The sequence below is a fragment of the Anser anser genome (genome assembly GCF_964211835.1).
Source record: "Anser anser genome assembly, chromosome: 1".
In the NCBI taxonomy this organism is placed as follows: Eukaryota; Metazoa; Chordata; class Aves; order Anseriformes; family Anatidae; genus Anser; species Anser anser.
This window is the reverse complement of record NC_139720.1, coordinates 204,466,196-204,483,616: the sequence shown is the minus strand read 5'-3', so window position 1 is coordinate 204,483,616 and position 17,421 is coordinate 204,466,196. Positions and strand designations below refer to the sequence as shown.

The window sequence follows — 17,421 nt, the reverse complement described above, 5'->3', positions numbered from 1 at the left end:
ATTGGCGAGTTGAATAACACTTACTGGAAGCATTTTATTGAACAAGCACAGTGCTGCAGACAGACGGGGATATTAGGCAGCTCTATGTTCCTTTCCTTCTATAGCACATAGATAAACTGTTGTCGGAATTTTTTCCTTGCTAGCAGCTCAGTCAAATGGATTGTAAAAGCACTTGGGAATTAGCCCAGGATTTTTATGATGGTCTTGAAGGAGAACACTGTGAGTACTTCTTTAAACATCCCAGCTCAGATCAGTGAGTGAATTGCTTTTCTTAGTGCCTATGGAGTCCTTAAAAAGATCACACTTCGGTTTGGCATTACTGGGGACTGGCTGGAGAGGCGCAGGTGTTGGGCACCACTGGCGTGTGAAGAAGACACTGTGCCTTTATTTGCCTTGTGGCCTTGGAGAGCAGGCTGTCAGGCACAGATCTGCTGCAAGGCCCCTCTTTCAGGGCCGTACGCCCTGTCCTCTCCATGTCCCACACCGATGTGCCACTATGGCACTGGGGTGGTGCATGGGGTCAGCAGTGAAGGTGCTGGTTCACCTCCCTGTGCAGGAGCCCTCAGGCAGGTAAGCTGGGCCTTGCCTTCACCTGCCCCATCCCTCCCACCCCCCAGGCACTTTGCACCTCCTCAAAACCTTTGCAGCACAGCCAGGGTGGCTCCTCTTCGTATATAACTACTCTCTCTACGACAGCCAAACCAGGATTTTCATTTTTTCTTCTTCTTTTTTTTTTTTTTTTCCCCAAGAACTGTGGATGGTGGCATGTGAATGCAACCACAAAGCTTTGGAGATCCTCTGAAGGTGGATGCGGACTGGGCATTGCACCTTGGAAGTCCTCACGAGCAGCACAACAGGTGTGTAAGGATGTCCTCCTGCTTATTCTGGCCTTCTGTAAGATGAAGCTATGTGTCATACGCTTAATATTAAATGGACTAAACAGGTCACTTGGTTCCTCTTTAATTCTTTTAATCTTCTTATGAGATACAAAATAGGATTAGGGCAGAAACTGTTTTTTAATGTAAAGGGTTGGCAGGGGGTTGCTTGCTTTGCCGTTTTGGGATGACGAAAGCAGTCCCTTAGGAAGACTATTCTCCCTAGCAGGTTTATGCATCCTTACTCAATATCCGTGAAGATTCCTGGGAGTCAATTACAATCATAGCAGCAGGAAGAGTCAGACTGCAGTTAAACCTTCCAGCCCCCACACAGTAACAGGAAAATCCTGTTTGAAGAATAAGGGAAGAGCTTATTCTAGACCACAAGAGATAATGTGCTGATAAAGCTGCCATCCCTCCACCCTCTATATGGCTAGCAGGCTGTAAATGACCGCAGAGTCCGACCCAATGGGTGTTTTTACATTTTTTTATATTCTTTTATAAGGAGGGCTGCCCAAGGTGGGATTAGGAGAGATGGGCTTGTTGAAAGCTTTTATCCATTTGAGCTAGCAATAGTTTTGCTTAATGACCATACAACCTCAAGTCACTGCAAAAATAATTGTTTTATAGCCCATGCTTTTTTTATTTTTTTGTCCAGACTGAAAACCAGGGAGGGACAAGACTGTTGGTGGGGAGATGAACAGCAGCACGAGCCACCTAGCATGGGAGTGGGAAAAGAGAGGGTGTCTGTTATGGCTCTACTCAGGGTCCCATGAGTGTTGATGCTGCTGGCACATAGCTGTGTTGAGTAAGTAAATCTACCACATCCTGAGGGCAGATTTTCCCAGGAGAGGTGCTGGAAACTTTTGCAACACAGTGAGCGGTCTCGAGTTGCACCAGGGGAGGTTTAGAGTGGATATCAGGAAGAATTTCTTCACAGAGAGGGTGGTCAAGCGTTGGGCTGCCCAGGGAAGCTGTGGAGTTTCCATCCCTGGAGGTATTTTAAGAGACGTGTGGACATGGCACTGAGGGACACAGCTTAGGGATGGGACTTGGTAGGTCAGGTTGACAGTTGGACTTGGTGATCTTGAAGGTCTTTTCCAACCTGAATGCTCCTGTGGTTCCATACACCCACAAAGATTTTTGAGCACAATATAAAGCTAATGTTGGTCTAGCAGTGTAAGAAGGATCCCCAAAATTGACACTTCCCAGCATATAGGCAAACGAGAAGGGGTTTTTAGCCAAGAGTCACAACTTTTCTTCCCAGGAAAACACCCTGAGGTGCAACATCAAATTCACAGAGCTTCCTTCTAATCTAACTGAGGAGCCAGAAAGAACAAACACCACCCATCTTATCTGCTGACTTCAGGGAAAACTGCTTTGCATCTCACTGCCAAACCATGCATTTTCTGGTAGATAGTGTTCTTCTGTTAAATTAAATGGAATCTTAAACTTTGTTTTTACTTAAGAGAAACACACATACATACACATTTAAATACTTGCCAAATCTTTGTGGACGTTTCAATTTCTTTATCTTTTTTTTTTTTTTCCTACAGTAGCGTCAACTGGCAACAAAAATTTATCTGAAAAAAAAAGTCTTATCAAAACAATCAAAAGCCTTGTTTGGGTAAGAAGATACTTGGAGAGGAAAAAAAGCACTAAAGATGGCCAGTTCAGTAGGGCTTTTCTCTCACATAACATTCCCATAAGCAAAGCAGTTGAAATTTCTATAAGGTTGGTGCTAGACTGTTGTATAACTGTACTCAGAAGATATTTATCAGTGATTCACTGGCAGACCAGAGTTATCTACCTGCAGGGGGTCTTTCTCAGGTCTGCTTCTACCTTCTATACACACATAAAGGAACTGCTCTTTGTTTTCAGGTCTTTATTTTTTTTTTTTCCCCCAATGGAATTTAAAGCGTTAGGCAAAGATCAGATGCTTCTCTGCTAGTCAGATGCTCCTTCACGGAGAGCACGTGGTTGTGCTGGCTGTATGTTCATTATGTAAATCACTTCCAGTTTTTCTACTGGGTTAACGTAAGGCAAGTGTCTTTAATACCATCAATGAGGAGTGGGATCTGATGGATTTGGTCCTGGCAAGTAACAAATTAAAGGCCAGTCATCTTTAGTTTGGAGTGTATAAAAAGTTATTTTTGAGCATTTGGAAAATAACAAGAAGAGGAATAGCAGCTACCATGTATTCATTGGGATGAAATTGCATCAGCTAAAAATAACAATCAAAATTCTTTTTATGAATGGCTTAGAAGATTCATAAATAAGCAAAAAGTAGTAGACACCAGGTATCTGAACTTGAGTAAAAATTTTGTCTCATGATGCATTCTCATAAACAATCTAGCTGAAATTCCTACAGGGTCAGTACAATGTGGCTTCATTCCTTGTCAAGACAGAAAGGTGGCTATAGGGGTCTACCCTACCTATGGGTTTGTTTAAAGTTTTCACTAAAAGTACAGATGATGGAATAGAAAATGCATGTATGAAAATTGCTGGTAGTGCAAAACTGCAAAGACTGCAAGTATCGTGGAAGATGGTTTGAATTCACTATACTCTCAACACTTGGAGCAATGCTTTGAAGAATGAAACTCAGTAGGAACCAGTTCAAAGTCGGACACTCAGGCATGAACGATCAGTGGCACTACTAAGCGACAAGAAGGAGATGGGTAGGCAGTTGTTTTTTTCCCAAAGGATCCAGAAAATAAAATGTATCACAGCAAGCATCCATCATTCCTCATACCCTGCTTCTACCCTACTTCTGCTTTTGGTACCAGAAATAGCACACGCATTGATCCCAGTGGCTGGAACAGGTCTTTCCACTGAGGTGGATCCATACGCTGCTGATGTTTGGAGAGGAGACCAGACAGAGAACTCCAGAGCATTTCAAGCTCTGTATAATTTGCTTCACAGAGTTGGCAGGTTAAAAATATTTTGCAAAGGGGACCTAGGAAAAGCAGATACACTCCCCCCAAAACAAAGAAACAACAACAACAAAAAAATACTTCACAACATTTAGAAAGCTGATGCAATGCACAGAAATGCCAAAAAAAAAAAAAAATCCCACAGCCAGATGCAGGTGTGATTAGCAAAGGGAAGGCAGGAGGGGCTGCACATTTGGGTGGCAGCCCCCAGCACCCGCAACCTCCAACAGATGCAGCTGACTACAAAAGATGACAAATGATATCTAACAGCTAACGGACTTTTTTTTATTATTATTTTTATAGAGATTACATATTACATACCATAGAGTGTGATTATTATCAGACGGCACTGAAACATAACAGAAAGGTTGGTCCATGATTTTAGCAGAGGCCAAGCTAGCCGCAGTCACATTAAACACAAATACAACCTAAATACTATTTCACTACATGAATTTTACTCACAAGGTTCTCAGGTGATTGAATTGCAAAAGGTGGATGAGAACTTGGATTGCCCAAACACTGCTGCAGACTCTCCCATGCTCATTGGCATCTATCCCAAATTCATTGAAACCAGCTGTAAAAGTGGAGGTTGTTGCTGCAGGAGGAAGAGCTGAACTCCCAGATCAGAAGAGCAGAAGCTGAGCTGGGAGGGGGATGGATGAAATACTGGCCTGATCGTCTGCACGTGACTGTGCTTTATCAGTCAGGAAACCAGCTGCCTCCTTGGCTGTGGTACTGCAGCAAAGGGTAACTGGAAGCATGTGATGCGATGCGATAGGGACAGTTCTGGTTAAAAGAAGAGCTTCTCCCGTTATCTTTCAGAAAAACTGTTGATTATCTTGCTCCTCTCCTAAAATAATAAAAAAAAAAAGGCTCTGAGTCAAAATGTTTTGAAAATACATTTTAGTAAATACACCTTTAATTCTGAGCTCCGTGTTCCAGCTAATCAGAGCTGCTTTCCTTGGAGCCATTAGTTTGCGTGCAGGCAAGGCAAGGAGAGCAGGCCAGCAAAAATGTGAATTATTTATGTTCCTGCTGAAAGCACGAGTCTTGTCACTAGAGCCTTGCTTGATTGAATGGATCTGTAGAGACAGTTTCTGTAGCAACCCAGAACCTCACCCAGCAAAATGTCACCCAGGCAGCCACAGGTAGTGCAGAACAGTAATAAATACATGCCTGGGTAGCTGCAGACGACACAGAAGTGCCAAAGTAAAATATATCTGGGTTTTGAGTCCTTCATTCTCCCAAGACCCAAGAAGATGCCATTTCAGACTAACTCGGGTACTGGTAACAACCCAGCTGTGACAACACAGGGTTTCGAAAGGTTACACAAACCTTTGTGGGAACTCAGAAAGTCTTTAGCATCTGCTCAAGCGGTTGCTTACCATGCAAGCTGCTGTGGTCAGGCTCTTACAGGTAGCCCAGCTAGCTGGAGTTGGCAGAAAGACAGACGTGGTTATCCAGCACAATGCCACGTGTTACGTATGCATACCAGGCACTGGGTTTGATAATATTGTCCAAAATGTTTCAGAGGTTGGGTTTTTATGCCACTTCATTTAGTGTAGATCGACAAAGGCAGGGATATGTGGATTCAACAGTTTTTTCCCCTATCGTTAGCCTTTGATCTTGTCTTGTTGCTGTTTGCAGCCTGCCTGCCCTCCTATAAAGTCAAACCCATCACAATTAAAAGGTTACAAATTACAAGCTGACTATCTTGCAAAGCTTGGCTACACGTTAGAATAGACATACAGGTCTAGACATACTAAACATATTTTCAGTCAGTATTTGAATTTTTCCTAATTATCAACATATCAAATTGTCTGGTACTAAATATATTCATGTTGTCTTCATTTTTGAGGCTGTGAAATACAAACCACTGTAGAAAAATTCCAATACACAGAATTTCATGTGTATTGAAATGTTAGCAGATGGTTCCTTCACCATGCATCTCCAGTCAAGTCCTGTCCACCACCAGACACTATAAGAGCAAGCCAAAAATTTGTTGTGCTTTCCAGAGTCTGCATTTCCAGCATTTTTTACCATTTGACCTTACAAACAAAACTGGACTCTCTGCATCCAGAGCAACCGGAGCGCTTAGCTCTAAAGAGGAGATAATCCAGTTATAAAAAGCTTACGGTTAGTTGGTCAGAGGTCACCAAGGTACAACTCTAAACGTGAATAAAAGTGTGAGAAGCTGCATGAGTCCTGCGTGACCTGGACAAGGAGTGATCTGACTGGCAGGGGCTGGAGGCATGGTTCATATTTAAAGGTTTTGCTGACTTGGCAACACCAGGATTATAACAACATTCGACAATCAATACGTTTGCTGGCAAAAACCTGTAGATGTAGTTTCAAGAAAAAACACCCATTGCTGTTTTGATATAAGCAATACATAGCAATGTATCGTAGTGATCTAAATTTGATCCTGTCTAGGAGGCTTTATGAGCTCTTCCACTGTAGCTGTGCTGGCAAACTTTCCAGTCGAGACTGCTGTGCGAATGAAGCACTGAAGAGCGTGATGCTCATGACAGCTGAGCTGCTTCTGAGGCTTGAGGAGAGAGTAAAGCTTTTCACCCTTCGGGAGGAACCACAAAGAAACACTGTCTGCTTCCTTAAGTGAATCTCGGCTGGAGAACAAAGGACTTCAGCTGTGTACAGTGAGGTAATTTACATCTCATTAAAACGATCTTTAAAAATCTACACTGTGTTTGTTTCTTTTGTACCCGTGTTTTTCTTTCCTAAACATGTGAAAAACGTTGCTTTTTTTTTTTTTTTTACTAGAATAAAAGCAGGAAGAACATTTCTAGGTGCCTAGAGATTTTTTTTTTTTTCCTATACTTGCCTAGCTCTAAAACAGTTCAAAGGAATTTTATTAAACTTCCCAGGAAAATTCAGCTCAAGCATAACCACAAGGAGAAGCATTTTGAAGCACAACTATAGATGTTTGGGAATGTAATAAATTCTTGAAGGCTACTTACGCTGATATGTTTTTTGATGTAGTGCTATACCATCACAACTATCCTGTAAGATTAATTATCAGTTGCTGGTGATTCTCAAGTCAGGTGTGCTACAACTAGGTTTATTCTAAATGCTTTTTGGTGAGTGTATACCAGCAAAAAACTCTTGCTGCATCTGTACAGAAAGACTTTAACCAACATCTATGCCAACTGGGATAGGAAGAGGTGGAACGTATTTGTCCCAGAAGCATTTTTGAATGATTTCAGCAAAGCTATGCTGTGATGGGATATGCTTTTAGAAGGTGGTTTCAAAAACGCAGGTCATGAAGCACGCTTTTGCAGCCAAGGATAAATCCACGCTCTGGCCTTACTGTTGGCATGGCAATTTCTGTAGCGATGAGCAACTTTTCATTAGGCAGCCCAACGACAGACTCAACATGGGTTTCTGTGCCGCTCCTAATGAGCTGTTCCACGAATCTCTTGCAGGATGGAGTGTTCCCACAACTCATTAGCATGGGGGCCTCACGGGCTAACAGCCGGCAGACCTCGCGGAGGTACCACTGGCTGCGTCCTACGACCAGTAAAGACAAACTAATAACACGCTGAAATACTGGATGCGCTCAGGCATGCAGGGTGTGCGTGGATTCAGGGATCCTGGGGGTGTGCTCCGGAGGGCTGATAACTGCTTCGCCTCACACCAGCCTCCGTTGGTTGCTGACTTATAAACAGCAAATCTGCTTTTGAGGGTGGCCTTGGTCTACATGACATCCTCATCAAAGCAGTTTTGCTTGTTTTATCGGTTTTACTCCGGTAATTATTATGAGGGAGCATTCTAACTTACAAATATAGTACTTTTGGGAGGAGCTCGATTTCCCCACCCCCACATTTTTCCCCTAGGAGCTGAACACTATATACTGTTTTTGCCAAATAAACTGAGTTTACATTATGGCTTGACTCCTGGTACATGATTAATATTTGTCACAGGCAGCGTGTCTTCAAATAGCTGGCTAACATTTACACCGAGAAAAAGCCTTGAAGTCCTAGCTTCAGTTGGACGGAAACAAAAACTTGAGTTTCATTTTCTGATCTTACGATGGCACACTGCAAAGGAGAAGTGGTGTGTGCAACGTACAGCATTTCGAGGTGTACCGGAACAAACATGAACGTCCAATTAAACAGGCAGATTAAAGACGCCGGTGCGTTTCCTGCCCCCTCTTCCCCATTTTGAAGGTCTCATTTTTCAGAAAAGGATGCGAACGCTGAGATAGAAACTAAAATACGTTTTTTTTATGAGATAGAAGGGCAAACAGCTGTTTTTACCACAGATCTGCCAAGTCTCAATTTTTGCTATCTTTCTGCTGCACATGCAGACATCCTATAAAAACGATTTTGTGACAGGAGCGTTTTGCAAGTGTACTTTAATTTGCGAGGGTATTTTAACAAAGCATTTGCCCATGGCCTCCTTCGCCCTGCTGACGGCTCCTCACAGTTAATAAGTAACATGTGAAGAGGAGGCAAGGAAGAGCTGGACCTTAAGAACCGAGCGTTATCAACTTTGGGCAAGTACCATGACAAAAGAGCAGGTTTTGCTACCTCCAAACCTTGGAGTTTGCAAGCCCCAAACGCTGCTCGTTGACCCCTTGAGAGGGACAACTGAAATAAGAAGTGTCTTCTAATTTCTGACCTAAACGCTGTCTGGTTTTTAGGTGTGATTGGCACAAGGACCTAAACCCCTGTTTTTTTGGAGTGACTGGCACAAGGACCTAAACCCCTGTTTTTTTGGGGTAAAAAGGCACAGGGCAGACTGGGAGCAGAGCAGGGGGCGCTGCCTCCCTCCCGATGAGGGAATTCTGTGGCTGCACACATCCGCCGGGCTCCATCGCCACAAGCTCCCCGTTAGGGGACAAGGCGGGTGCGGAGCGGGGCCCTGAGGGGCCACCAGGCCGCGGCCTCTCCCCCGGGCCTAGAACGCAGGGGCGGCGGCGGGTAGGCCGCGTTGCTATGGCAACCATGAGCCAATAGTGAGCGCGGCGCGGGTGGGGCCTCGCCGGGGGCGCAAATCAGCACCGAGGGTCGGGAGGAAAAGGCGGGACTGAGCGCGGGGCCCCAATCGGAGCTCGAGGGCGGAAAGGGAAGGCGGGAGGACAAGGCCTAGCGAGTGAGGAGCGAAGGGGATAGGGAAACGCGGCCAATCGCGAGCCGTCCTTCAGGGGCGAGCGCGGGCCTTGAGCGCAGAAACCAATCAGCGGGGAGAAGAGGCGTTCCCAACCGCCCGAAGGCGGGCGCGCTGCCGGGCAGGCCAATCGGCGCTCGAGCAGGGGATCCGCCAGCCAATCGGGAGGCGGCGAGGGAACAAAAGGGGCTTTCCAAGCCGCCGGCCCCTTTCCCCTCAGCGCAATTTCACATGACGCAACGGTTGGAGGCAGAGGTCCGCGGGCCGTAGCCGCCGCCGCCATTTTGTGAGCGCCCGGACTGAGCCGGCGGCCGGCCGACCGACCGGAGGCGCGGCGGCACCCGCGGCACCGGCACGAGCACCTCAAGCAGCGCCGGCGGCTGGAGGGAGCCGCGGCCCGAAGGATGCGGTAGAGGAAGCCCAGCGGCAGCGGCGGGGGGGGCGGCATCGCTCGGCGGCGGAGGCGGCGGCAGCATAAAAAAAAAAAAAAAAAAAGGAAAAGAAAGGGGGGAGATCGCGGGGAGGGGGCTGTCGGTCGGTGGGGGTCGGGGCGCCCCGGTCGGAGGAACATGTCGGCCCCGGAGGGCAGCGCTGGTAGCAGCGAGGCCCGGGAGGACGCGTGTCGCGATTACCAGTCGTCGCTGGAAGACCTGACGTTCAACAGCAAGCCGCACATCAACATGCTGACCATCCTGGCTGAGGAGAACGTGCCCTTCGCCAAGGACATCGTCTCCCTGATCGAGGCGCAAATCGCCAAGGTTTTTATATTCCACCGACTCCTACTCCTACCTATACTGCTGGGGGGATAAGCCGGCCCGGGGCTGCGGGTTAGGGGCGGCCTCGGGGAGGGTGGAGGGGGGGGAAAGGAAAAGGGCGTGGGGGAGACGGCCCGAGGAGGGGTGGAGGGGTGAAGCTGACCCAGAGGAGGCGAAAAGGGGGGAGATGAGGGCCTGAAGGAGGGGAATTAGGGCAGGAGAAAGGGGGGGCGGAGGAGGGGCTGAGGAAGGCTGGTGGTGGGGTGGGGGCGGTTGGGCTGGGGGCTCGCAGGCAAACAGGGTGAGGGGTGGGCTAGCCAGGGGTGAGCAGAGAGGGCACGGCTTTCCCCGAAAACAGGAAGCCCAGAGGTTTTCATTTATTTATTTATTATTGGGGAGAGGGTCAGGAGTTTGGGGTCGCTGCCGGGAGAGCAGGGGGCGGAGGGGAGCGGGGCTCAGGCGGGGTCAGGGAGCACGGGAGCTCGTCCTAAACACCGCGGGGCTTCAATAAGGCTGCTGCTTCCCCCAACCCCTCCCCAACCCCACCTCCCCCCCCCCCCTTCCCAATGAAAAACCATAGGGAGCAGGGGACTCGAGGGAGGGGAAGGGCTCCCCCAGCACCCAGCCGCAGAGGAGGGGTGTCGGTAGCAGGGGGGAGGGTTTGGGACTCGCCCCCACCAAAAGCCGCTGGGGGGGGGGAAAGGGGGGGAGAGAATAAAAAAAAAAAGGGCAAAGCGTGGCTGGCGAGTGGAGGAGCCCCGTGGAAATAAATAGCAGGCAGCACAACATGGCGGCCCGGCAGTGACTGGGCAGCAGCACCTCGCCCTCCTCGCTGGGTTTTCCCCCTTCCCCGGAGCCAGTGTTGAGCGTCTCGAAGCTGGTGTTGTAGTCCCCAAGCGTTGCATTTAAGCGATTTTCTACCCTTAGATGAGTACCGCGATCTATAGGGAGGGCCTGGCTGGGGGATATTGTGGAGTTGTTTTTTTTTTTTTTATTTTCTGGGTAGTTCGAAGGAACGGAAATAAGATGGAGTTTGTAGCACGGCAGTTGTCCGCTTTAGAAGGACTAAATTTAACGATTAAGTAATACTTTAAGCATCATTTTAAGTATAAAGTACATTTAAGTATATTATAGTTCAGAAGATAAGGTTATTTTCCCAGTGTGGTCCCTGTGGGATATTAATTGGCGGGGGGCGGGGGGAGACCCGACACTAATCTGTCAGAAAAGTTTGTGGGTGAAAGGTGATCATCTGCTCTGGGTAGAGAAGTCTGCGTGTGGTGGTGATGGGGGTTGTTTTGCTCTACCTGCTTAGAGAAAATTACGTGGGCTTGGGGATAACCTGTTCGGATTTCAGGTGATCTGTGCCTTGAGTAAAAGCTAGTGTTGTGTGTGGATCTAATTCATCTTGGCTAGAGAAGTTTATCGGTCGAGGATAGGGAAGAAGTAATTCTCCCTGACTGTAGAAACTGCAGCAGCCTGTAGGATCCTAACATGGCGTCTGAAAGGCACATGATATAAAAAGAAGGGAAAGAGGAGGCTCCCTCTGAGCCCAACCCAGGCAGTTGCTGACATCAGTCAGCCACAGCACATGGATGGGGGTTTGCCGCACCTTTTTACCAGGACCTTTTTATAAGAAAAGCGATCTTCTTTCAGTCCCGTCCCGATTCCTGCCAGTCACCCCTCCCCTGTTGTTTCCCTTGCTCCCTCTGATATCAGTTGTTCGTAGGCTTTTTTTCCTTTTGGCTTTAAATCATGGTTTATAATGGTGAGAATTGTACTATCTAACGATGGGGAGGGAAGGATCTCTTAAGTTATTTAATCTGTCTTTCTATCAATGCAGGATGGCTCTTTAGTGTTCCACAGACCTCTTCCAGTCTAGTTTTAAATGCTGCCAGTGGCCAAGTTTTGCCATTCCTTGGGGAGGTGACCTCAATCTAATAGATCTCACCATTATATCTCCTAAAGGGCAGTGGATGTATATAACGTAACTTGTGATAATATCAATGCTGTCAAATTTCTTCATTTCTGGGTGATTTAGAGTCTGCCCTGAAGTGTGTTTTTTAAAGATGTCTTAAATCCTGTATCAATGGTTAGTTTTGCCTAGTTACTGTTTGTGACTGTGGTTTATTCAAGGCAAGTTCTTAGTTGTTTTTGGGAAAGTGATCTCCTTTACTAAGCCACTTTTAAAAAGTGTTGCCTGGAGACAGTTTGTTTAGTGTAAAACTTGAGTGGTCTGCTTTACGATTTAATAAATGGTTCTGAAATGTGTGACTGGTATTATAAAATTTGTAAATAAAAAGTGTGAAATATGTATTTGTCTTTTTATTTACCATTGTATAGTGCAGAATTTGTTTCCAAGACCCATTTTGTATACAAGGTTGTTTTTTAAACAATTTTTTTCACAAGTTTGTGACTCGGGGTTCAATTACCAGATATGATTTTTTTTAAGGTTGAAACTTTTGAGGAAACTAATAAAAAAAGCCACACATTTCCAACAATAGCTTTCATACATTTTTTGAAAGAACAGTGGGAATTATGTGATGCAGTTTTTAATATTAAGCTGAGAAACACAGAGTTAGCATTCTTCTGTGTTCCGGTGGTTATGTGGAGCCTCCCTGCCTTTTGGTTAGCGTCATGTGGGTCTCTTTCTTGCTAGGGGATGCTGTGTAGATCGCCTGAAAACAAAATACATTCAGATCTGGGACTCCCTTGTGTGGTTATTGGAATGTGTGCTAGATAGCTTGACATAATAAACATTTCCAGAAGTGAAGGCTTAAGTATTCCAAGCATATTTAAGTCCTGGTTCTTAAAATGTAACACCCGAATAGCTTATCTTTGAAGCAGGATACGCTGCTGAACTTGTGATTCTGTGTCATATTTTGAAGTAGGCGTCCTTACTAGATTACAGTCTTTCCCTGTATGATTGCTTTTAAACAGTCTGATGCGTAATGAAGGTGACAGTTAAACTTGCCACAGTGCCTTTGCTGCTGAATGGATGCCCCAGCGTCTCAAACTTTAAACTTAGCGGAGGGTAGTGAGCTACTTCCAAACGCTGGTGAAATGGAAGAATATGGTGTACTATGCCAGTAGCTCTCGGGCATTGGTGCTGCTGAGACAGCTCTTTGTTTCCCTAAAAGCTGACTTTGAAAGTCAGAAACTGTGCACTGTCATTTTTTTTAATAAAGGAAGGCATTCAGAACTTAGTGTTTTTAATGTGCCATTGTGTAGGCTGCATTAAAGAAGAAACCAGTATTTCCCGGACATTTTAATATTAAGTAGTTTTACATCCAGGGTTGGAGCGTTGAGACTAGAGAGATGCCCTTATTCTAACCACTTGCATATTAGCTTGTTTACGGCTCAGTATTAAGTCAGTGTGCTCAGCTCTCAGGTAATACAAGTGCTGTAAAATATTTTAATGTACCACAATTAGTTTTAGGTAGCTTAACTGCACTTTTCGTTCGTTCCATATCCAAAAAATATCACCTGCCTATTACGGTTTTCGGTATGCTCAGAGGCAGTGATCCCCTCCCCCCCAGTTAACAAGAAACCGACCTTTCCGATGTAAGTTTCAGGCCATGGTGAATTAATACACACTTAAGGGTGAGGAAACAATGTGATTTACCCATATAAAAGTACTATTGCCCTTCTGTGAACCACCTTAATGGGGAAGGAAGAATTGTAAAGCAAGAGCACTTCCACACACTTGTCTGGACAATGGGGCTGTGAAGTAAGGCGTTAACAGGGTAGCCCGTCCTGTTTAAAATGAGCGGTGAAGTTATTCTGGTTTTATCCTGAGTTTACCGGATGGTGAATGGGACTTAAAAGTTATTATGAGTGGATGCTCCTCTAAGGGGATCGCGGTCGACGTGCAGCTTGTGGTGTTGTCTTTCACATTGTCCTCTTCAACAAGTCTGTGTACTTGCTGGTGCTTTCTGGAACTTTGCTGTGCCTTCTGCTTGTGAAAGCCCGTGGTGGGCATTAAAAACACCTTGATTTGGGCCAGTGGTGCTTGGTGTACATTAGAAGTTGCTGTAGCAGTCCAGCGTCACCACACTTCTAACGCACAAACTTGCTACAAGGCTTGAATGTGGATTTAAAAACAAACAAACAAACCAAAACAAACAAACAAACAAAAAAAAACCAAGCTGCCTCTTGTAGCAAAGATGTGTCCAGAATATGAAGACTCCCATCTGTGAAAATTGTGGTTGCAGTTCCTGAGCTTCTCTGTGTCTTTGCCGGGTCGACTTGATGATTGAGTTTTGTCTGGATTTAGAACTTTGTTCTAACTGCACATCTAACTGAAAACCTGACTGTCACTATCTACAAGTGCCAAGAGAAAATGGGACTCCTTGCTCCGTTCGTTTGGATTACAATGCAATAGTTGCGACCTATTCTGCGTGTAGTATATAAAAAGACTGTGATACTCTACATATAATCTACGGCTGCAGAAGTTCACTAATTTGGGCTGTTTGCCAGAAGTCTGATTTGTGTTCTGTGAAATCCCGAAAAACAAGCATTCAGGAGGTCTGAATTATAAACGATTTTTAGAAGTTCCTTGAAGTGCTAATGATGGTTTCCTGCTAACTTACTTTCTCAAGTGGGTTTTGAAAGGTTACACTCGGTACGGTAGCAGTAATGCTGTCTTGTGGGCTTCTTTTTTCTTTTTTCTTTTTTTTTTTTCCCAAAGCTTTGAGACACAAACAGAATAACCTAAGGTGTTCCTTTTTTTCTGTGATAGACCCACTGCATTGTACTATGAACTGAGTATTGATTTTCCAAATTAAGTTTTTGTATAAACAAAAAATCCCAAGCAAATCCCTTGGTGTTTATAGTGGCAACCAAAATGAGAGGTCTGTATTTCTGGGATTGGTAATCCCTTTATTTAAATAGCTTAAAGTATGTTTTGTTGTACTAAACTTCTCAGTTTCTTCTTATTACTCCAGGCTCCTGCATCAGAGAAGCTCCCTGTTATGTACCTTATGGATTCCATTGTCAAGAATGTGGGAAGAGAGTATCTTACTGCATTTACTAAAAACCTAGTTGCAACATTTATTTGTGTATTTGAAAAGGTATATACACTTTCAGAAAAGTTCTGTATTCTAAGCAAAATTGTTCCTGGTAAAATAAACACATGCTTTCAGTTTTGGGTTTTCTTGGGTGGTAAACCATAAGAATTAATTGGTTTTTATAAATCTCAGTATGTATCTATAATGTGGATGGGTATTCCTGTTGTTGTCAAGTGTGTAAGTTAAGTTAGCCAAAAATATAAAGTCTTACTTAATTTGGTTCCTAAACTTCTGTAATTTTTCTATCCAGGCAAGGTATTACTAATTTTTTTGGTTACTGTTACCTGGATGGACTTTTTGTAATATACAGACCAATTAATTGTGAATTGTTGATTTTTTTTTAAGATAGTAAATAGCCTTTATGTCAGGAGTATACTGAGAATCAGTTTTGTAGAGATTTCTCAGAGCTTTCTTCCCTCTCCTGTAGTTAGATTTGTCTGATGCACATAATTTTTGATGTACAAAACGAGTGCTTAAACTATGAAGAATATCACTAACACCTGATACTCTCTTGGTGGTCTGTGATTTAAATATATGTATGTGGGGGAGAAGGTCATAAGAGTGTATTGCTGTTACATTACAAATATGTTTTAATTTCATTCAACTGCCACATTTTTTTTCTCTCAGTTTTTAACCACAGAAAAGTAAATTGTGCTTATTCTTCAGTGAGAAAGGCAAATCCAAGTCCATTTTTTGAAAGATTGGACTTGAACGGCTTTATGTTGGATCTGAAATGAAGGGTTAACTTCTGTGGTATCCTGTATACTCTGAGAAAGTAGCGTCTCATATGAATGAGATGAGTGGAGCTTTGCATATTTATCTTTACATACCAGTGAGGATCTGTGATCCTAGTATGTTTTCTATATGGTTTTCACATGTATAGTGCATGGCTAAATAAGGAACAGATTGTAATAATGACCACAGAAAATTTAAACTCCTGTGTGTAGAGTAGATAGGTAGACATTCACTTGTTTTTCCAGTATTAGATTGTGTTCTTCACTGAGTTGCATTTAAACTTCTGGCAGCTGAAGCTCTGGATAATAACTGATAATAACTGATTTTCCAGAGTTTGGTAGCGTAACTGTCTACTAAGCTAACTAGAACTATTGAATTTGTATTAATTGTGTAAAGTAGCAGTCACTTCAGATAACTTAATTGATGGTATTGCAAGATGGAATTCTAGTCACTGACATTGTTAAAAGCATTTGTTTACCAGTAAATGGTCATTGAGGTATCTTTAAACACGTAACAAAGTCAGAAACTTGCTCAGTCACTACAGCACCTTTCATGGTCAGCTTCGTACCCACTCATTGAAAATTGCATAGATGCACCATCCCACTCCCCAGTAGCTAATTATGAATTATTTTTGTTGGAGTTCCTGCCACCCTCCCTCTTCAAAGAACCTCTGAACTTTCTGAACTTCTGGACAGTATGTCTTGCTGTAACATCTTAACATAAAACTGTAGCAAAAAAGGGTCTCCAGGGTCAATGCTTCATGATTGAGTTAGATTATTCACAGTAGGACAGCTTTTGTCCTCAAATGTTTTAAATTTATTTAAATTAACTACTTGAGTTATGAGATGAACAGAATTTTGCTTTAATGTGAGTTTCTGACTTGCCTGTCATGAGATGATTCAATCTAATTGTAAAGAGAGAAAAAATGGGAGGCAGTACTGCAAATATGCTTAATTTGTGGCTCACAGATAGTTCAACTGCAAAATTAGACCTGAAATATGGTTGAATTCATTTTAGCTAACATACATTTTGTTGGATTTGTTAGGAAAAAAAAAACCTTCAGTGATTAAACAGCTGAACAAAACACCTTTTCTGTTCAGAAAATTCATTGTTCTCTGACTTGTTTGCCATTGCTCTATGCCATTCAGCACAAACACTTGAATAATGTATCGTCTCAGAGGCTGCTGCCTTTTGATATTTTTGTTACTGTATTTTCTTTTTCACAGAAATTGGCCAAGTAAAGTGAGAATTTTGGTAATGGAAAAGTTGAAAGAAAATTCTCAGAGAATGGTAATACACAATAAAACCTTCAAATGGCCTTGAAATGACAATTCCACATCTGAGTTTCTGTTACTGATTCTGTTGGTGTAGATGTAAAAGTCTGCTTTGCTTATAAGTTCTGTATAGCCAGTTCATGGTGTTAAAACGATAAAATTGATAAGAATATTAAACAAATGAAGCTTTAAGTTCTACAGAAAAGTTTTAGAAGTTGTTTTATATTAACTTAACAAGCCATAGAATTGTTTTATTGTTTTAGGTGGATGAAAATACTAGGAAAAGTTTATTTAAATTACGCTCCACATGGGATGATATTTTTCCTTTGAAGAAACTATATGCCCTTGATGTCAGAGTCAACTCATTAGATCCTGCTTGGCCAATTAAACCTCTGCCCCCAAATGTGAATACTTCTAGCATCCATGTGAATCCTAAGTTTTTAAATAAATCGGTAAGTTTTTATTCCTACTGTATGAACACGTGGTAACATATGTAGTTTTCATTGTTTGTGTGCTGTTTTTTGACAATTTAGTATATTAAGAATGAAGCATCTGATCTTTGTAGACAGGTAAGAGCAATTTCCTAACTAAGAATATTTGATGGGTTTGTTTTTTGTATTTCAAAACTGAATCCTAGATTTCTGAACATTGAT

General features: G+C 43.6%; 1 protein-coding gene and 2 long non-coding RNA genes across 3 annotated transcripts in view; 2 read left to right on the top strand and 1 right to left on the bottom strand.

Moving 5' to 3' along the window:
- Nucleotides 1-29: 29 nt before the first annotated feature.
- Nucleotides 30-6,780, top strand: LOC310880652. The gene is made up of 3 exons (XR_014571840.1): nucleotides 30-219; nucleotides 750-857; nucleotides 6,242-6,780. It is a non-coding gene; the product is annotated as an uncharacterized lncRNA (long non-coding RNA).
- On the bottom strand, nucleotides 4,080-9,709 carry LOC310880631. The gene is made up of 2 exons (XR_014571829.1): nucleotides 9,571-9,709; nucleotides 4,080-4,658 (listed from the first exon to the last, which is right to left on the bottom strand). It is a non-coding gene; the product is annotated as an uncharacterized lncRNA (long non-coding RNA).
- PCF11 (PCF11 cleavage and polyadenylation factor subunit) overlaps nucleotides 8,131-17,421 on the top strand; it is a 22,132-nt gene continuing 12,841 nt past the window's right edge. The window contains exons 1-3 of the mRNA XM_083796416.1: nucleotides 8,131-9,696; nucleotides 14,637-14,762; nucleotides 17,032-17,220. Coding sequence (XP_083652542.1) covers nucleotides 9,508-9,696; nucleotides 14,637-14,762; nucleotides 17,032-17,220 — 504 coding nt within the window. The 5' untranslated portion in view covers nucleotides 8,131-9,507. The remainder of the gene's footprint in view (nucleotides 9,697-14,636; nucleotides 14,763-17,031; nucleotides 17,221-17,421) is intronic.